The 21,124-nt window shown below is 47.9% G+C and overlaps 6 protein-coding genes across 6 annotated transcripts; 1 reads left to right on the top strand and 5 right to left on the bottom strand.

Moving 5' to 3' along the window:
- Positions 1 to 1,191: 1,191 nt before the first annotated feature.
- F5891DRAFT_941305 (uncharacterized protein) lies at positions 1,192 to 2,788 on the top strand (the record flags this gene model as incomplete). The annotated part of the gene is made up of 2 exons (XM_041374335.1): positions 1,192 to 1,367; positions 1,423 to 2,788. 2 exons carry the CDS (start codon positions 1,192 to 1,194, stop codon positions 2,786 to 2,788), a joined length of 1,542 nt encoding a protein of 513 aa, XP_041232309.1.
- A 6,794-nt stretch (positions 2,789 to 9,582) lies between these two features.
- Positions 9,583 to 10,397, bottom strand: F5891DRAFT_1182142 (uncharacterized protein; the record flags this gene model as incomplete). The annotated part of the gene is made up of 3 exons (XM_041366121.1): positions 9,583 to 9,783; positions 9,831 to 10,127; positions 10,182 to 10,397. 3 exons carry the CDS (start codon positions 10,395 to 10,397, stop codon positions 9,583 to 9,585), a joined length of 714 nt encoding a protein of 237 aa, XP_041232308.1.
- Positions 10,398 to 10,568: 171 nt separating this feature from the next.
- Positions 10,569 to 10,844, bottom strand: F5891DRAFT_941869 (uncharacterized protein; the record flags this gene model as incomplete). Its single annotated transcript, XM_041374369.1, has 1 exon — positions 10,569 to 10,844. A coding segment is annotated over one exon (276 nt), but the record flags the coding sequence as incomplete, so codon positions are not given.
- Positions 10,845 to 11,856: 1,012 nt separating this feature from the next.
- F5891DRAFT_1182141 (uncharacterized protein) lies at positions 11,857 to 12,274 on the bottom strand (the record flags this gene model as incomplete). Its single annotated transcript, XM_041366120.1, has 2 exons — positions 11,857 to 12,081; positions 12,152 to 12,274. 2 exons carry the CDS (start codon positions 12,272 to 12,274, stop codon positions 11,857 to 11,859), a joined length of 348 nt encoding a protein of 115 aa, XP_041232306.1.
- An 802-nt stretch (positions 12,275 to 13,076) lies between these two features.
- Positions 13,077 to 13,692, bottom strand: F5891DRAFT_941805 (uncharacterized protein; the record flags this gene model as incomplete). The annotated part of the gene is made up of 2 exons (XM_041374364.1): positions 13,077 to 13,411; positions 13,464 to 13,692. The coding sequence occupies 2 exons, from the start codon at positions 13,690 to 13,692 to the stop codon at positions 13,077 to 13,079; spliced, it is 564 nt and encodes a 187-aa protein (XP_041232305.1).
- A 144-nt stretch (positions 13,693 to 13,836) lies between these two features.
- F5891DRAFT_902985 (uncharacterized protein) lies at positions 13,837 to 14,539 on the bottom strand (the record flags this gene model as incomplete). Its single annotated transcript, XM_041373495.1, is given in 3 exon segments — positions 13,837 to 14,050; positions 14,062 to 14,421; positions 14,466 to 14,539. Coding segments are annotated over 3 exon segments (648 nt in total), but the record flags the coding sequence as incomplete, so codon positions are not given.
- Between the last annotated feature and the right edge of the window lie 6,585 nt (positions 14,540 to 21,124).

Genomic DNA, 21,124 nt, shown 5'->3' with positions numbered 1-21,124 from the left:
AGAATGAAATTGGAAATGACTCACCCGTTTGTTTGTTTCGATCGTATTCTCGATTAAAGTTCTCTTGATCCTGCGCATCACGCATCTTGCACTTCAATTCATGCCGCTTGAAGCCCTGGGATTTGAACATTTCGCCGCAGTGGGGGCATTTGGACCCACTAGTCAGTGTTTTTTGGGTATAATTGTACTTACTTCTGCTTGAACGGTTTGGTGCCATTGATTTAACAGTATGGACAATGCAGTTTGTACAGGATATGCAGAGAAGAGAAGAGAATGGCGCGACCTTGTGGCAACAAAGAGGGATGTTCTGATAAGGTCACATGTTCGATCTTGTAAGGCGGCAGCATTTTAATACATATTAAATACATAATGTGCCTTGCCAGGCACTTCGATTCCTTAAATGGCACTTACAAGGTCCCTTATAATGCACGTGAGCAGCCTTCTAAGCCGGCGGTATTATAAAGCTCGTTTACCTTTTTCCGACATATAGTCAGGATTCAGTGCACCTTCGGTGGTCAGTTAAAAAATGGTCAGGTACTATCGTCTGTTCATCTTTCAAGCTGAATTTGTATTGGCTGTTTAGGTTCGTTCCGTAAATCAGCAACGCTAGGAGGCATCGGGTATCAACACTTGGCAATTGTATGATTTTAACCTGAAGAGATGAGCAACTTGATGGACTCGACCGCAGGTAAAGTGAAATTTTTCTGCATCAGATTAGAGCTAAATGTGGCTTTCTTCGAATCTTGAAATTCATTTTTTCCATGGCGCGCATTCGCAATATCATCGCAACATGTTGCATTCGCAAGGCGGCCTCGGGCTTCGGGCTTCAAAGTTTCATGTACGTTGATTATGTAATTCAAGAGACGCTCGCTTACAAACATTCTGATCGCAGTTATGAATCACATTGCAAGAAAAACTATATTCATGAAAGGATGTGCAAAAAAGGACGTGCGCTCGAGAGAAACATGTCTTTATTTGGGAGCGCGCCATAACATCCTACTGTCCTCTTACGGATACAATGGCGATCTTTCTCAGCCTGACGGAGATTGTCTTCATTTGACAAGAATGATTCGATTCGACAATTCAAGATCTTATACAAATAAGTACCCTCAGCTGATCAAGGTCAGTACTACATGGTCGGTCCAGGAAGGTCGTTAAGCTGAACAGTCATTCCTTCTCCATCTGCAGGTCATGCATGCAGCCTTGCAAAATCTTGAAGTAATACACGTCGTCAGCTCGCATACAGAACGTGTAACCCTTCCTGCACTTGCATCCGCGTGTCGTGCATTCCAGAGCCCAGCGCTCAACGTCCTTTGGAGGGATTTACACTCCATGGAGCCGCTTGTTAGATGTTTACCAACAGACCTGTTTGGCTTCGATCGTGGATGTATGGTGTGTCCCAATTTTGACACTTGTTGTGAGTTTCAGGCTAAGTTCGTATGGGCAGGCATTGCGGAAACCTCTTGACAACAAGATGTGGGATACTCTGGTCAAATATACATTCCGTGTACGCTCCATCACTGTAAAACAAACAAGCCACCCCTCGGCACTTATTGTATCCCTCAATGTGATAATGCTGTCTTATCCTTCAGCACCTGCGTCCTTGTTCCCAAACCTTTGTGAATTAACATGGTATGCCGGTGGATCTCACTTCGCTGCAGAGTTCCTGCGCATGACTCTTGTACCCTCCCTACGGGTCTTGACCTTGCGGTTTGCCTCAGCTTCCTCGACTTTCCTCTCCGTCCTTTCGTCTCTTGGGACCTTGTGTCCTCACCTCCGAAGCATGACCTTGAGATATCGTCCTACAACGGAAGACTCGTCCAGTAAACTTTCCCCTTTCATCGCACAGCCTATTTCCCAGCTTCACAAACTCCACACGTTGATGCTATGGGACCTAGCAAACACAGGCATGGATCACATCATGCAGCTTCAAGCCCTGCGGTCACTGGACTTGGACCTAAGGACATCGTCAGTCGGGGAGAGGCAGTCACTTTTGCCATTCCCTGGCTTTCATCATTTGCATTATTTGTGCCTTAGATTTGGCGCATTCGAGCGAGCCATGGACCTCTTGAGTTCACTCCAAGTCATCAGGAGCAAAGAAATCAAGATCGCCTTCGCGTCCTGTATTGCGGAATCCTCTGAAAGTCCATCTATGTCACTATCACAGTTCCTTGCCATCCTCCCAGAGATATGCGACAACAAGAAACTGCAACGCCTCAGCCTAATGGGATCGAAGGTCATACACACAGAGTTGGCCGTCTTCACGCCATTGTGCGCATTCCGCAATTTAATTGTGTTACGGATTGAGAGGGGGTGTTCCACGTCTATTTCTGATGGGGAGCTGTGCCAGATGGTAGCAGCCCGGCCTATGCTTCAAGTACTCAAAATCAGCTGCTATATCGCAATCGATACTACTGCAGTGCCAATGTTCCACGGGCTGCTAGGCGTGCTTCGACTCTGCCCCTTTCTGACTTCGCTCGCTCTTGCCATTGATACCACGAAACTGGAAGGCATCAATCTCAGAAGTCCCAGCGGTGAAAACCTTAACACATATCTCAATGACCTCACCCTCGGCAATTCATTGATAGCTTCCCCACTAAACGTAGCTCTCATCCTCAGCGGTATCTTTCCCTACCTCGAGCAGGTTGATCTTGATTGTTGGCACACGGCTCCGATGAATTCATTCTGTTCAGCAATCGACAAGAATTCGGCGATGGAGACATGGGCGTCCGTCAATAGCCTTCTTCATGGTTTCAGGATAGTAAGAGAGCGCATCGTAGCTTCATGATGGTGTCTGCTTTCAAGACGATGCTTGAATCATCCCATACGTCTTTTAACTATTATAAACTTACAGGAGTGGGTTCCCTCATCACTAGGAGGCCAATGCGAATTTGCACATGTAATGTACTAGCCAGCTGTACAACTACTATGAATTCCATACGTTTCACAAATCACAAGCGAGAGATTCATCGATGCTTCGGAGCATCAGAGAACCTGTGAGAAGAAGATATCGTCATATATCGTTATATATCGTAATATATAGGAAAGGTTTTCGTCACATTGTAATATAAAGTGATATAAAGCAATATATGACCATGTAAAAGCACCATAATCAGCATAATCCCCAGCAAGAACTCACCGGTTTACTGATGGCCACTCTCATACCCATGGGTTTTTGCTGATGTGTTTTGTCACCAACCTACGTTTTGTAAGGGATAGAAGCTCATTTCCTGGACCGCCTTGTGACACACACTAAATAGACGTATGTAGTGTGTCACTAGGAGGCTGGGGATTATCCACAAAGACACATGTGGTGACGCTCTGGGCATTCCCTTGTTTTGTGGGACGTTTCATGTCCTCGACATTTGGTCATCTCGACCTGACTTTGTACATCTGCCCTCATTTCTGGCCTGATCGGTCGACCGAGTCGTATGTGGCATCGCGTTCGCATGCACCTCTGAACTGAACTGGAGTCTGTTACCGTCGACCGTCTTGATAAACGGTACCACAAGTCAGTATACGTGTCTCTTAGATCACCACTCTGAGTCAATCACAATGCTTGACCTCATGCAAATCATTGCTCCATACTCTGCTGACAGTTCAGCTGATGAATGCGAGTTCGCATGGCACGTCCGGGAGTTCCGGTGCATCAGTAGCACCAACGAGTTCGCAAAGGGTGTAAATTACCGAACCAGTTTATCGCCACGGTTCCTAATTATATCATCGCAGTATACACCCAACTAGCCCCCTGCGCATTCATTTGAAAAATGGCAATAAAAGCTGCCCCTCTCTCAGAATTCCAAGAACAGTGCGAAAGGGATCGGTCCACTCCTTCCACGGCTAGGCCTCGCAAGTGCCTATCGCACAGAATTTGGAAAGGCGGGCCGGATTTGATGCATCGGACGTTCTTGCCAGAAGATTTAACCGTCAAACATCGAGGCGATCCATAGTCACCATCAAACCACTGGAAGTAACACCTTTGCCAAGAGCGATTCCGCCCATTGCGAGGAAAACAATTGTCCAGGCGAATTGTTCAAAGTCGCCCTTGAGAACACGTGGGTTACACTCATTTCCGAAAGTCTTGACTCACGTGTTTGTGGCGGTTCAAAAATAGTGAAAATGCTGAAAATTCATTTAAATCAGTTTCGAGTTTTGCAGGCCTCTGAATGGCTTCAAACACACCATCTTGCACCTATTTCCTACTCAGACTCGCTATGGTCAACCAGAGGATCAGTCCTGACCGAAAAAAAATGAGGTGTTTGGAGGAAGGATGGGAATTCGAGCACAAGCTGCTGTTCTTGAAAGCATAGAGCGTATAGAGCGATGGGAGGTAAGTCTTAGCATATTCTACACATTTTGGATGGATACCGCCAGCAAGTGGCAAGCCCTTTCATCTAGGTCTTCTCAGGAACGAACTCGATGATTTTCCACAAATCGATAACCACGCCGTTTCTTTGCACATTCAGCGACTACTGTTCGCGTTTGTAGATTGTATTCAGCTCCATACATCAAATACAGCTACTAGATATTCCATTCTACATGTTATTGTTACAGATAGTCACTATGCCTATACCAACCTGGTGCATTTACAGCAAGGAAGCTGCAAGGTTCACGAAGGTCCTGGTCAGGGAATTGGCGCCACCCACTATGTCAGATGCCGTCAAAGTCACTTCTTCACTGGAGACAGTGTGAGCAACAGGATACATCGACAATTCGAATAGCAATGACAGGTTTTTGGCTAGCAGCATGCAGAGTCCAGACTCCTTAACAGTTTGAATTGATCCAGAAATCAAGGGCGCACCCATGATTGGTGTGTGAGGGTTAATACATCGATGTAGATCATAATTTGCCTCCCACCGCTCTATACTTTTTGACAATACACCAGGAGCAACTATATCATATATGAGCTAGATCTTCCTCCAAACGCCTCGTTTTTTTCTGTCAGGACTGATCCTCTGGTTGACCATAGCGAGTCTGAGTAGGAAATAGGTGCAAGATGGTGTGTTTGAAGCCGTTCAGAGGCCTGCAAAACTCGAAACTGATTTAAATGAATTTTCAGCATTTTCACTTGTTTGAACCGCCACAAACACGTGAGTCAAGACTTTCGGAAATGAGTGTAGTATCAATATCGCCGATATATTCAGCACACACCTTTTTCAGCACACCAGTGGCAAAAAAGGCGACGATTGGGAAAATATACCATTATTCGTGTCCTATTTGGTGTGTGGGACTCGAGCGCTAACACATAATAAGTGTCAAAAACTGTGAAAAGTACATTTTATGGCATAGTATGAATACAAGATGACTAAATCATGTCCAGTTAGTCGATGCGCTGAGGTGGCTTCATGACAACTCAAGAATCTACTGTACATGGCACTATGGAAGCATTTCCAAAATTAGCGGAATGTTCTCAACGACTCCGCTCGACTTGACAACGATATCATTTTCCCAACACCAACCATGTCCCAGGCGATGCTGCCGCAGCCGGTGAGCACGACCTCTTATTGTAGACGCCTCTATGGATCGGTCACTACTGCCAATGCGCTCCCCGAAGCTCGGAACAAGAGCGCCATGGATAAGCTTTTGGAGCAAGAGCTTATCGGTAATGTTCTATGGGAAGAAAAATCACTCCCGCAAGATGCCGAGTCTATCATGGATACCATTATCTTAGACACCAACTTTACTACAACCACTCTCAGCAACATTCACTATTATACATCCGGGCCAGGAGATAAGAAGGTTAAGGGAGCACATACTACAGTGACCTATCTCCGTATAATACGAGGGAACGGACATGCATAATATCCCGTATGATACGGGCCAGCGGACCATGGGCCCATGATAAAAATATTCTCGACTATGACGGATGGGCCGGGAGGCAAATTATTCCCGATGGAGGCGGGTGGGCCCATGCAGGGAATATATAGAGTAGATGAGTGGGCCGATGTAAATGAATATTAGGTAGACGGGTGGGCCGAGGTAGCTGGATATTATGCAGATGGGTGTATTAAGGTAGATGTGTATGAGATAGATGGGTAGGTACTTGTTATCACATTCACGGGTGGGCCCAGACACATATTAAATTAGACGGGTGGGCCGAGGGTATTATAAAATATTGTATTATACGGGTGGGCCCAGACGCATATTAATTAGACCGGTGGGCCGAGGGTGTTGTATGGGATGTTGTATTAGACGGGTGGGCCGAGGGTGGTATACAATATAGATGGGTGGGCCCATGTGTATCATAATTGTAGACATGATGGAGCTGAGGTAGTTGTACATCAACCAAATCAGAGGAGGTAATAAATCAAAGTTACCAAGTTCCCGGAGCATCAGGTGATCTCCTGACATGGCAGTGCGAAGCTTGTGTTGCCCAACGAGACGCCAAGTTCCGGCCACCAGAATTTGAGTCAACTGTACCGAGTTCCGAGTTCCGGGACCCGGAACTCACCACATAAGTTGGTTAATACTTTTTGATGGTGCACAGGTTGTCTTGCAGAATGTGGAATCCAGGGTGCGAAGCTTGTGTTGCCCTACGAGAAGCCAAGTTCCGACCACCAGAATTGGAGTCAACTGTACCGAGTTCCGGGACCCAGAACTCAACACATAATTTAGTCAATACTTTCCGTGTTAAATGGCCAACCAAAGTTGAGATGTTTCTGAAGAGAGCAGCAGGTGCTCTCTTGACATGGCCTCTGATGGTGCTTAGGTTGTCTTGCAGAATGTGGAATCCATGGTGCGAAGCTTGTGTTGCCCTACGAGAAGCCAAGTTCCGAGCACCAAAATGTGAGTCAACCGTACTCAGAGGAGGTAATAAATCAAAGTTACCGAGTTCCCGGAACAGCAGGTGATCTCCTGACATGGCTGTGCGAAGCTTGTGTTGCCCTACGAGACTCCAAATTCCGACCACCCAAATATGGGTCAACCGTACCGACCTCTGAGTTCCGGGACCCAGGAGTCGACAAATGAATATCTGATGACCAGCGAGTCAACCTTACTCAGAGGAGGTAATAAATCACAGTTACCGAGTTCCCGGAGCAGCAGGTGATCTCCTGATATGGCAGTACGAAGCTTGTGTTGCCCTATGAGACGCCAAATTCCGACCACCAAAATATGGGTCAACCGTACCGACTTCCGAGTACCGGGACCCGGGAGTCGACAAATGAATATCTGATGACCAGCACACTTCCAATCAGGTAGTATTTCATTGAGCAATGGATAATAATACATCTTTGACAGCAGCCAAAATTATCCATGGCTCCCTTATCTGATCCTCTCTATCTCCACCCCCTATAACACCAAAGTCCGGACATCCAGCATTCAGCGTCTGATTTCCCAAGATTAACATCCAGCATGAACGGTTCTTCCCCTTCCCCTCCTGATAGCATAAACATCTGGTGCACTTGGGCCCTGACTGTGACTCATGAAGCAGGGGAATATACTGAACAGAAATTCAAGGCAGAGAAGACTGGAGGAGGCCCAGTCATACCTTCCCCCAACCTAGACACTGATCTGGTGATGGTGTGCAATCGCTTGGCTGATGTACTCATAAAGGCATCTAAAAATCCCAGTGGGTCTTCCTGCAGATTCGGAAAATTCTATTTATCATTCAAATTCCTGCATGACAGTTCAGATGCAGATGGATATTGCAAGATATAGCAAATTGATCTCCCCGAAGGACACCGGGCATAATGAACATAAAGAGGCGAGGTTGCTTGAGAGGTGTCCTCCTGGCCATGAAGGCAAAAGGTTGGTCGATGAACCTGCAATAATTCTTGATGCATCCGGTGCCATCATTGCATGGTATCTCCCAGACGCCCTGACAGACACCACCCAGGTGTGTAATATACATTGTTACTCGATGGATATCGAATATTAATGGAACCTACAGAAGGAAATCAGGGAGGCCACCTATTTGCTCTCTCCAAGCCTCGAAAAAAGTGTAAGGGCTGATGGCAATTGGCGAACTAATCAAAGGTTGTTCAACCGGGGCTTGGAAGATGTTGGACCAACTCCCGGATGCATCAATCTATCTCCGGCATGGTTTCAACAGGGACACGAGGTAGGATCTGATGAGATGGTGATTCCGGCAGTCATACTTACCAATCCCAAAGAATGTGTCCGATCCAGAGGTATCTGCATCATTGAAGGGACCTTCCTGCGAGAATATCCTCAAAGCCATTGCAAGGCCAGCAGCCATCGCGTCCGCGGCACTCAGAGTCATGCATCCTGAGCAGTACTGGGCAGGGTTGAGAACCTTGTCAAACCTTGGAAATATAGCAATAAGCAAGGATCTGCCACAGATGCTGGAGGCCCTGCAGTACTGGGCATCCATGTTTAACACCCTCTCCATCATTTCCAATCGGGAAACCCCCCATCATCGAGACCACATGTCCATTGCTGAATGCTTCGACATTCTCACCACCGTGGGGGACTATTCTAATGCTCGGATGACAATGCCAAACCTTCAGCTGGAGTTCAAGTACAATTCCGGCTGTATGATTGCGTTTTCCGGAAAGATTGTGAGACATGGAGTGTATGATGTGGAAGGGGATCGGATTGCTTGGGCATGGTATATGAGGGATGCTGTTCATATTTATGCTGGTGTTCCATCATGTGGATGGGCTAGTGTGGATGGTCCATACAGCGTGTGAAAGATCAAACAAAGAGCAAGCATTGTGACCTATATACATTCCAACAAATGAATACCATGTACCAATTGTGATCCGGACCTCAATACTCAATTTTGAGCATTTCCCAAGTGATATGTGGGACTAAATAATTTGGATGCAAGCCTCAGTATTCGATAATTGGAACTCGGGACTTGACATATGGGAGTCCTGAGTGCCGGGGTACTTAGTCCCAACACCCGGACCTCAGCACGTGATATTTGAGACTGGGGGAAGATGTATAAATACGCTCGAATTAACATTTGTTATTGCCATACACATTTAACAAAACCCTGAACCCCGACATGGTGGACTCCGGACTCGACACTGTTCTGAATACCGAGTTCCGGACGCCCAGGTCCCGAGTCCTGAATTTCGGAGGTCGGGGTTCGGCGACCCGGAGCTCGGCAACTGTGTTGGGTGTCAGGGTACTCGGAGCATTGGAGATAGCATTTGTCAGTATTTTAAGTTTCATGGTTTATGTTTCATGATTATGGAATCAGGTGTCAGGGACTTGGTATTCAGAACAGTGTTGAGTCCCAGGTCATGAGCTCCGAGTCCCGAGTCCCAAAACCCACACCCAGCAGTTGCCGAGCTCCGGGTCGCCGAACCCTGACCTCCGAAATTCAGGACTCGGGACTTGGAGCTCGTGACCTGGGACTTGACACTGTTCTGAATACCGAGTCCCTGATCCCTGATTCCATATTCACCCAACATAAACCATGAAACGCAAAATACTGACACATGCTATCTCCAATGGTCTGGATACCCTGACACCCAACACAGTTGCCGAGCTCCAGGTCTCCGAGCCCCGACCTCCGAAATTCGGGACCTGGGCGTCTGGGACTCGAATGTGAGATTTTTGAATGCATAGAATATGTTACATCTTGTATACAATGAAGAGTGAATGGGACTACACTCCTTTGCCTTTCCTCAATTTTTCTAACATGTCAGTGTACATCTTCACCTCTCCCATCTTAGCTTCGATGCCCTGATCTTGCTCCTCCAGCAATGCTTCCATGCGTTCTTTGATGAATCTCAGTCCCATGAGTGGTGGAGTCGAAGTGTTTTTCAACTTCTCTGGAAGTACCAAAGCATCATCCTCAACATTAAGCTGAAACAGATAAGTCATCAATCAAGGTAATTCAGCTGACATCTTACCGCCCAATACTGGTAGTGAGAGACGCAGGAAGCCATTATTTCATCCCACTGCCATGGTTGATCAGGGATTGTGGTGTTTCCCATCCACCATGGACATGTATATGCGAACACAATCCAGGACGGATGTCCTGCAATTGGCTCATCATGAAATGAAAGGAGGTGGAATGAAAAGACGTCGTCCGGAACAGTGTTCCAGGTCAGCATGGGATACAACTTAAGGATATAAGTGACAGGGACCGGAAGAACTGACACAATATTCTGTGAAGCGGAGTACTGCAGGAGTGGTGTGACAAATGTCTGCTCAAATTCTTAGCATTGACCAACAAAGTCATCAGGGCAGTGGTAACATACATTCATCTCCCATTGCAGCCCGGCTTTAAAATACTTGATCCGGTCAGCAGATAGACCATTGTTGGCAGCTTCCATCCGATATTGAGAGATGATTGCACGGACACATGATCCAGCCATTGCCAATGTGCAGGAAATAGTTGCAAGGCTCAGCTTCAGAGGTCGGTAATGGCTTCCGGGATTCAGAGTGCCAGAAGTGGATGCATGAGATGCAGACATGGCTAATACAGGACTATGGCGCTGGCAATACAAGTGAAAGATGGTCAAGATGTGAAGATAAGAATCACTGATGGATGGATACAAAATTCAAACTCCGACATGGGCTGACCCGGACAATTCCCGGGCGTCAATTATGTATGTGGAAAAAGGGACTTCATGAGAAAACAATGTTCATTCATCTCCAGCCTCTATCAACACATTGTGTAGGTCTTGAAAAGCTGCCTGCGCATCCTGTGCCAGCAATGAATACATGTGGGATTGCCTTCCGGCGTAGCATCCGTGACCCAGAAGTCGTTTCTCCAATGATTCCTGCATGTGCTCGCCCCATATGGTTGTTTTCCACAAAAAGAACTTACATGTCCAATCCATCTCCAATGTGACCAATAGCATTTCTTCCCTCCATCGATCCCGTAGTGCCTTTGCCCTCAGCCAATGGACTCGGTAAACTTGGCATGGGTCCAGTCAGGTAACCGCGGGATATGACATGCAAGCGGGAACTCACATTCTTCATTCCACGATTGATCAGGACCCCCGAGGTCGACTTCAACAGACCAAAACCAAGCCAAAGATTCATTTCGTTGACCTCGGGCATTTGGGTCTCCCACTGCAGTGCTGATTTTGAGTTGCTCGCGAAGCAGGGGTTTGTATTTCTGAAGCTGGTCTTGCCCCAGCTCAAGTTTCATCATTTGCTTCCTTGTCTTTGTATATATGCTGGCATGGAGGGAGACTGCCTGCTGCACCGACGTCACCTGGGACCAAGCTCGAGTTTTCAGGGCCTGGGAATTGGCCTGCCTAACGGTTGTTCAGAACAGGATGGCCTTGTTGCAAAGGTAAATGCGGAGATTGTGAAGGGCATCATTGGCCTGCCCTTCACGAAGCGACATCTCCAGGGGAATCAGATCCTCTGCCATGCATCGTCTGCATCTATCAACCCCCAGGTTTGATGGCAATGGGATTACAGTTAGCTCGGGAGAGTTTGTCCATGTGTGAGATGTCTCTGTGAAATACGCCGGTGAAGGTACAACAATTCAGATGGTGAGTCTGAACAATGTTGGGTCTTGCAGAACCTAGCTGCTATTCGACCCTAAAGGGTTTCTGGACTAGGCTTAAGGCTCAGAGGAGAGGAAATATCATAGAAACTTGCTCAGCACTCAGACTCATACTGGTAACTGGTGAAAAGATTGATTGCTTATGTAAGCTACAAAAGTGCCAACATAAGGTAAGGTAAAAACAGTCTCTACAAGCCCAGCCAGAAATGAATCCCTACATCTCATGGGAACTTTGAATCATGACTGTCCCCAGTCATCTACCTATGCAAACCAAAGCTAAGCTAAACTTAAGAGAACTAACCTGGGGGTCCTCAAACACCTTTTGTCTCCTTGACGCGTATGCCAGGTAAACTGCGCCAGTGAGTGAGGGTCAGGCAATGCAATAAAACGATAATCTCCAGACTTTGCTTTTAGTACTGGAGGAGCAGCGATGCTAAAGTGAAAAAACGCGATGATGGTTGCATGGATGACGATGGGGAGTAGCCGGATAGAAAGAGGCGAACGAGGGCTTCGAAATGAGTATAGGGTTGACTAGGTTTGGTGAAGAACTGAGGGAGATATGAAGGAAATGGTGAAAACGCGCGAAAATAGCGAAAACGGCGAGTAGCGAGGGCGCGAGTGGGCGTATCGGAAATCTGATCAGATGGATGGAAAGAGCGGATAAATGCGGTCAGAACGCGCCTAAGGCGATGGGCACGCGATCACAGGGCGACGAGATATAAAGAAAGCGCAAAAATGGGGCGAAAGAATTGGGAGGAGCGCGCAAATGCGGATAGCGAGCGAACGGCTGAGCGCGTGAAGGCGCAAATATGCGCGAATGAAAGCCATGAACGAGGGCTTCAAAACGGATATAGGGTCGATGGGGTTCTGATGCGAAATGGGCTGGTGAAAGTGCAAAAAAGTGCGGAGGTGCAAGAGGGAGGAGGAGGAAGGGGTAGGGTGCAGGGCAACAAGGACTGGTCCTATCAAGAAGCTGATTGGGGCAATGGACAGAGCCACTGGGGGATGGTAAATTGCCAAAAGAGCTAAATGAGACAGGCCTTAGAGCACCCAGAAAACCCTTATCTCCCCTCAACTTCTCAAAAACACCAAAAACTCGATATCTCCACAACTACTGCTCCAATTTCGATGAGCCAGGGCGCAAAATGATCGTATGGACGAGGGGAATATGACCCTAAGTTTTCGAGAGATCCGCTCGAAAAACGCGTGGGAAAAACGCTTATCAATGCGCTGGGGAGAAGGACAAGATGCTGAAAAGTGGGAATTGTGGGAGAAGCTGGTAATGAATGACTGTGGTGGGATAATAGGCGAATTTGGGGGATGATTGGTGAGCTTAGAGAGCCTAGAAACACAAGAAACCCTCGCGGTGGGCTCCAGTTGAAGGTACAACAATTCAGATGGTGAGTCTGAACAATGTGTTGGGTCTTGCAGAACCTAGCTGCTATTCGACCCTAAAGGGTTTCTGGACCAGGCTCAAGGCTCAGAGTAGAGGAAATATCATAAATACTTGCTGATCTCTCAGACTCTTACTGGTAACTGGTGAAAAGATTGATTGCTTATGTAAGCTACAAAAGTGCCAACATAAGGTAAGGTAAAAACAGTCTCTACAAGCCCAGCCAGAAATGAATCCCTACACCAGGTCATCATTGAGATCATCTAGAATGTCTACGTCCAAGTCTTCAGGTTCATCATCTGCATCAAATCCCTCCCCGAGATGTGTTAGAGCAGACCGAGCAAATCCATCTATCTGGCCTTGGAGCCGATCTCTTTGACGGGCGATGTCTAATCTCTGTGTCTTGGTGGATCTTCTTCCGATCCTTCGGACCTCGATGAGCAATGCAATCTGAGCCTCTTCAATTGCTAACCCTGTTGATATCCATGTCGCCACAGATCTGCGAGAGGGTGCTGCATTGCAGGTGTTACCCTCCTCTAACAATCTAAGCTCGATCTCCTTTTTGCTAGGTGCTGAGTGCAATATTAATTCAGACCTCGACGGAGACAATGGAACTCAATGTACCCTTTTTGATATTGATCTCATATTCATCCATGGCTGAAGGATCATTCAATCTGCTTGACTGAGCTAGCCTCTCCCTGGCTAACCATTCTGTCTTCAAATGTAAGGGTGCTGCTTCATCGAGTCTGTCGAATGCCTTTCCACTTTCTAAGATACCATTCCTAGCCAGTTTGTATTTCCGGCATAGAGTCCTTTTCATGCGAATCATCTTGCAGAAATTGGAGTCATTCATCTGATAATCAAGGCATTCCTTTCGGTGGGGAGATGACATTCCCCGAGCAGCAGGGGAGATCAAATTGAGCCGTGCCCATAGCGTCTCCATGATCTCTCCATCGATCCGACCAATGCCTTCAATAAAGTTAGAAGCATATCGGACATAGCAGCTGTCCTGATGGCCATGAACGTGCCATAACCCAATTCCGGGAATGATGGTTAGTTGTGGTGCCATTTCTAGAAATCGACTTCGATCCACCTGAACCCGAAAGTGTTTGTTGTATTGACAATTAATATCATAGAAGGTGACAGCCCTGGTGATGCCTTCCATGTTGTGCCGGGAAGCCTCGCAAAGGGCATAGTCCATGTTCATTTGTCTGCAAGTGACCCATGGTTAACTTGTGAATGGGGAATGGTGGATGTGGCTTGCCTTTCGCCTTTCTGAAAATCCACCATGGAGTGAGGGACAAAGCAACCGTGTCTGGCACAGGCAACTCCCCCGATACCGGTGGACTCCAGCTTGTGCCGAGCAGCATTAGCTTGATTTACTGCCCGGTGATTGTTGCAGCTTGATTTTTCCACTGTGTCAGCAGCCTCTGCCAGATGCATTTTATACCTGTCCTTTCCTACCATGAATCCAAGCCCATCGGACAGCCAAACTTCATCGAATGGCTTAATGGGATGCAGATGTTCGGCTTTGAAATTTCCGTCCATCACAAATGACCGGGTGTATTTCCAGCTTGGATCCCTAGTATTATTATGGAGGCCACATAGGTTGAGAATAGGACTCACTCATCAAGAGATTCATCCTCTGACAACAGCACATTAATCCCAGGCTGAGGACATGCCGGGCAAAATAATGCAAGTTCTCCTGTGCTCGGGTTATCAGAACGATGGCCAAAGCCATGCCATTTCATTGTCTTCAACTGCCTCCACTGTCGAGCGACCCTCATGAGCTCTCTGTATCGGTCCTTGCAATGTGCTTTGTCAATATGATGTCCAGTAGATCATGAGGGTAAGGCATTACCGGAACAAGGTGTGGAAACATGCTGGAGGTCATTCGCCGGAGCTTGCTGTAATAGTTCATCGCCGAGGTGCCGCATTCAAGGCTGTCCAGTAGAAAATCATTGAGCACTCTGAAGGTGAACACAGTCTTTGGCCTGTTAAAAGATGCAGGGAAAAATCTGTGTCGAAACATTTGAATGTCCGGACTCATGGCATTCGGACATTCACAGCATCGAACCTCCAGGCGATGAACTCCGGACTTGTCCACGATGACCATGGTGTTTTCCTTTGGCTGGAACTCAGGGTCCGGACACAAATGGCAGATCTTCAGGCTCGAGCAGGTCTTCGGGTTCATCTTCTTCAAACAAATTCCACTGATCGGTGACCGCCGGACATTGTTTGCCATCATGGCCAAGGTATATAATGAGTCCCACATGAGCTAGACAACTCCGCTCGAAGAATCGCCCATTCCATTGACTGATCCAGTGGAAAGGATTGCTACGATGTTGACTCCTGCAACAGCCCGTGCAATAAAGTGGCTCGCCAAGACAATCTTGACATTTGTACACCCCATCCTGTTGGCAGATGATGCATCTCCTGTCTTCTGGTGGAGCTTCTCGATCGAGGAGGTGATGTAGATATGATTCCTGCCTTGGCAGCCATTGCCTGAGGTAGTCATTTTGACTCTGTATTTTGAATGCTTAGCCATAGTTTGAATGACACTCCAACATTGTACATGAACTTGCCATGGTTTTTGGGAGTTGCAATGGCTCAAATGAGCCTTGGTCCTGCTCGTAAGTATTGTCAGGAAAGTCTTCCCAAGGAGGCGGTGCCTCAACAGGCTGAATTGTTGGTGATTCCGGGGGAGAGTTAGGCATGGACCTGTAGGCATGTCGCCTCGTGCTTGCAAGTGGGACCTTGACCCAAGTCTTCCTACCTTTGCTGCCCCTTGCTTCCACCCTGTGAGATTTTTGCACTGGGGTGCATCTACCTATCTTCATCTTGTTTATTAATGTTGCAAGCAAGGCATCAGCTCAGGTGTAATGAATTGTTATTGCAATATGATGCGGTGCAGTCCTGTTGGCTTATTACAAATTCATTTCCATTAATGGCTCAGGGTCCAATATGGGCCGATTAACCTATCATTAGGCTTTGCTCAAAGTTCAACTTCGCACAATTCATTAATACTTTCACCTTGCAAATCCTTAGCCATTTCTGCATTCTGATTCACTATGGCAAGAACAGGTCATTCCACCAACACGACTTCCGGAAGACACAGGATGCGTCAACCACAGTCTCAGAAGCTCACGGACAAGGAGATTTTGGAGTTGAAGAACTACCTTCCTGAGTGGACTGCTGCCAAAAGGAGTGAGAAGCGAGCGATTTTCACTGCCATAGCAAGGGCGGCCAGGTTGTTTGCTCCGAAGTTGGACCAAAAACAATGGAAAAAGAGGAAGCAGGTGAGGCTTCTTTGTTGTGTTGAAAAACTAAATTTTTAATGTCACATTCTTTCATCAACTCTTAGGTGTACAAGACTTGGTTGTTCAACAACAAGAAAAAGAAGGAAAGGAAGGACATGATCAAGTATGGGAGGAAATGGACTCCCAGGATGGTGGTCTACCAGCAGAAACGCGAAGAGGTGCTGAAGAGGATTGAGGACGAGTCCGGGGTAAAGCCAGGAGATCCTGGTATGTTCAAACATTATCAGGCGGCGGTGAAGAGAGTCATGGCTGAATTGGATGACGACGAGTTGGAGAAGGCTAAAGAAACAGCCGAAGAGTGGTCCAACAACTGTCCGCCTCCGGAGATACAAGCACAAGTGGCTCGTAAGAAGGGTCCGGCATATATGGAGCACTTTTCGAACGAGATGTGGAGGCAATGTGGGATGAGAGTGTTTGTGATGTCGGCTTGGAAGAATGAAAAGGGCGAGGTGCTGTTCGGGATGTGAGTACATTTATCCATCGACTGAGATTTTTCGTCTCAAAATATTCATGCAGGCATGATGATAATGAGGCCTTAGGAGATGGGGACAGCTTCATGAAGACGAAGGACTGGGAGGACATTGAGCCAGTGTGGCAGGAGTACGCGCAGGAACAGTTCGGTGAGTGTGTGAACCATGTATACCAGATTGAACATATTGAGCATCACAATGATAGGCGCCGGGGCACGGGATGGAGGACGTCAGGTCAAGGGAGGTCGAAAACGAATTCGAAAACCAGCCTTCGAACTCGAAATGGATGGGGAGGGTATGCCACTCCTTCCGGACATCACCGACACCAAACTTGAGGAGAAGAAGGCCATAGTAAGGGCCTTTCTTACATCGCACTATCGTGAGTTTGTCGTCGCATCACCTGACAAATTGTTCAATGCATGGACAAAGGGATATGCTCCGGGAAGGACAAGGCGGTTGTGCCATGGAGTGCCATTGTACAAAGTCAGGATGACTTCGTGGCCCGGACGTATCTTCCGGCGGATGTTGACTTGAAGGAACCTTCGAAGCTGCAAATTTGGGACACCACTACCTTGCTCCAGTTTTGGCTCGCTCGGCAAGAAACAGGCGAAGGGCCCACATTTCTGTTCAAAGCATGGAAGAACAAAGATGGGGACATGGTACCATCTGTCATATCTGGCAACTCGCCCTCTCCTCAGACTCGTATAGTGAGAAGGCAACAGAGGGTTACCATCCGAAGGCCTCGGGAGTCATCGACAGAAGCCGAGAGTGATAAGGAGAGTGCCACTCATCATACGGAGCATAATGTGGATGATGACCTGGCTGACGGGAGACCTCCGCTGAAGAAGCCCAGGACGGGAGGTCCTACACCCAGAGGGCCGGCAGTCCCACGTCCAATTCCAAAGCCTCGCCCAGCCAAGCCGGCCAAAAAAGGTGCATTACTGACATCACGAATTGGGAGACCTCCTTGCTGGGTTAACTGACAACGCGACGGGCGAGGTTAGAGATGATGTCGAAATGGAAGAGAGTATCACACCGCCGGCACAGAAAAGGAGGAGGGGCACTCGAGTCACTGTTGAACCATCCACGAGGACGACCCGGAGTAAGTTGCAAATGCCAGTAGACAGTACACCTAGAGTAACCAGAGCACGGGGACGCACTTAATGTACATATATCTTCCTGCCCTCATGTGTAATGTCATAAGTGCTATTATGTATATGTCAAAGTACTAACAAACAAATTGTAATTGCCAAATGCCAAATCTCGAGTACCAAGGCCCGAGTACCGAACCCTGAATACCGAAGCCCGAACGCCGGTCACCGAGTACCAAGGCCCGAGTACCGAACACCGAGTACCGAGCCCCGAGGCCCAAGTTCCTAGGCCCGAGTTCCGAGCCCCGAGTACCAAGCACCGACTACCGAGCCCCAACTGCCGAGCCCCAACTACCGAGCCCTGAGTACCGAGCCCCAAGTACCGAGCACAGAAAACCTGGCAGCAAGTACTGGGTAGGTAGAATATACAAGTACCAAGGACTACCTACTGAGTAGTACTGCAATGTGTCTACTATCAGACATTGATCAATATTTACATGTTACTTGAGTCCTCAAAGGCCTCAATGAGGGTATCCAATACCTTCAGCATTTCGGAGGTTGACTCCCTTACCCTTTGCATCCTCCGGAGGTCCGCATCTGCTTTCTGCAGCTTGTCGCATGTTTCAGCCCATGCCATCCTGAATGGTCTGTCAGCCTCAAGAATTTGGGCTACTGTAGGGGCAGGAAGATTTCCATGATGCTGTTCATAATCTCCCAGGCGATCTACAATTGATTGAACTTGCAGGATATTAGCAGAGATAAATAATCAACTGTTGTATACTTACTTTCAGCTTGATCATAAGATCCGATTGGCATGAACTCCTGAACCATGGCACGCAGGGCTTCATTGTTGAGTTCCGGCTCGGGCGATTGACGTTCGGGAGCTTCTGACATAGCTTAGGAGATAGCATGAGTAAAGCACATGAAATGATATGAATATACCTACAAGGTATGGGTGCCCCTGGTACACCCGGAGTGGCCGGATCGGGCTCCGGAGTTGATTCATTCACTGGGGAAATGCCATGAAAGGTGACCATGGGATTGAAAGAGTAATCTCACCAGCCATAGGAAAATCGGGTATAACCGGAGCATCATCAGACGAAATCAAGGTATCCTCCGGACCAAGATACAAGTCCGGGTCATCGTACAGGGCCAGTCCATCTGCCAGAGCCGGAGATGATGGATCTGGAGATATGTGATGAATTTGCACATGTAAAATATGTACATTTGAATTGGAAAACATACCGGGAATTACATTCAACACATCCAAACCACCGGACGATCCAGAATCAGAGTCTAACTCATCATCCGGCCCAAGGTATATATCATCTAATGGATCTGAACCATGTCAGATCAATTGACTGAAATCAGAAAAAACAAAACATACCAAGGGACATCCGGGACTGGGAGGACTCATCCACATCCATTGAAGTAAATTCAGTGACCGGAGGGTCATGAAATCTGACCCCAGGTTGAGAGCTCATGATATCTGATGAGCTGATGCACTGATGAACTGATTGATAACTGATAATGTCGAAGTTCAACACATGGCCGGCGATTGCCGAAAGTTGAACAATGACCAAACAAACACAAACAATCAACGAATTTTCAACATCGTCCTTCAATTGTATTGTTTCTTTGAAACTTCATTCTATTGATAACAGATTTCACCCTGCTTTCAACATTCTCACATCTGTCAACTCCATCCAAATGTCTACTCAAGTTCAATCTTCATTGGCCAACCTCAAGGCATCCACTGCTCAACTTGTGGGCATCATTGCCAGCGCCCGGCACATCCCGGCCGGCTCTGTGGACGTCCACCTTGTTCTAACAAAGCAGGTCACCACTCTTTTGGTATGTTGAACTTATTAAATTAGTGTAACATTAATGTTTGTAATGTCCAGGTAGGCTGACATCATCTGGGCCCATGAGAAAGGGGAGTACATCCCTGGAATTGTGGCATCCTGCTCTAAGGAGCTGATGAGGGTGCGTTCCATGACTCCCCAGGCTTTGCCCAACTGGCACAGCATTGGCCACGATGACCCCCGGGTGGCTAGACACGCCTGGCGCAAGCAAGTCCGTGCCTGGGAGGCGTTGGGTGACAATTCCTGTGATCTCCCTGTTGTCCCTAACGTTTCCACTGGCCCACTCACTGTCAACCTTCCGTCTCCACATGTCCCTTCACCTGCACTTGTCCCTTCCCCCACCCCCGTCATTCCCTCACCTCAGGTCGTCGCCGGACCTTCCGGCAAGACGACCCCCGAGGTCCAGGACAAAGGAAAAGGTAAGGCCACCTCCGTCGACCTGTCGCCGGAAGTTGGGGGGAGCAACAAGAGGAAGTCTCCAATGATTTCAGGACACTCCTCCCAACCTCCAAAGTCGGCGCTGAAGGCTCGCAAGCGTGTCAAGTCAACTCAACTCCCCAAGTCGAAGCCGTTTGTGGAGTCAGAAGATGATGAGGACCCAATTGTTCAGGTATGTGTTCTGGCTGATTTCTGACATGCTCTCAATTTGTTGCAGCCGATTTCGCGTGGAGTGCCGGAGGTCGTCCTTCCCCAGCGCACCATTGTGGTAAGGAAGCCCCAGTCGCCTCGGTCACCCAGTTCCCCCAAGAAGCAATCATTTGGGACTGCTTCAGTAAGTTTGCATTTTTCGTTTGGACTTTAAATATATGCTCATGTGTCCACAGCTGACTGCCGGCAGTCGTCCGGAGGTTACGGTGAGTCGTTTGGACATGTCCAGACCTCCCATGTATAATTCCCACTCATTCCCATTACATTAGAAATCTCCCATCAGTCGTCCGGAGGTTCCGGTCAGTCGTCCGGAGGCTCGGGTAAGTCCTAGAAGTTTTCCAGAAACTCATGTGTATTAACAATCTGTCAGGCAACCTCCAGCAGGCGTCCGGAAGTTGAGGAGGAGTCCTCCAATTATACTTCCAGTGCTTCGGATGGTGACCCGCCAGCCACTACCACATTTGATATCACCATTCCTGGCCCAGTGAGTACTCAAATAAATTCCCTCTAGTCCATCTACTAATGGATACTACAGAACAACCCCTGCCATTATTGTGTCAAGGAAAATTGGCCCTGTGCGACTCGATTGGACAAGAGGTCCAGCCTCCCCTGCTTGTCTTGCATCCGCTGCTCCACCAAGAAGATCAAATGCAACTCTGCATCTCTGGGATCCCCGCCCAAACGGACCCGAGGGAAGTCTACCACCGGCCGGACGCGTTCCAAGACACCTGCCCCTGCTCCATCCAATGCTCCATCTCCCTCCCGGTCAAGGGCCCGAACTCGTAGTCAATCTCGTGGCCCTTCCCGAACTCCGGCCATCCCTGCTGCAACCACACCCCAGGTGCAGTCACGTGGTCGCAGCAAGACCATCACTACCAAGAAGACACCTGC

Source organism: Suillus fuscotomentosus, assembly GCF_016647785.1.
Source record: "Suillus fuscotomentosus strain FC203 chromosome Unknown F5891scaffold_4, whole genome shotgun sequence".
NCBI classification, from domain to species: domain Eukaryota; kingdom Fungi; phylum Basidiomycota; class Agaricomycetes; order Boletales; family Suillaceae; genus Suillus; species Suillus fuscotomentosus.
Note: the sequence above shows the minus strand (reverse complement) of the source record. Positions and strands in the feature narration are given on the sequence as shown.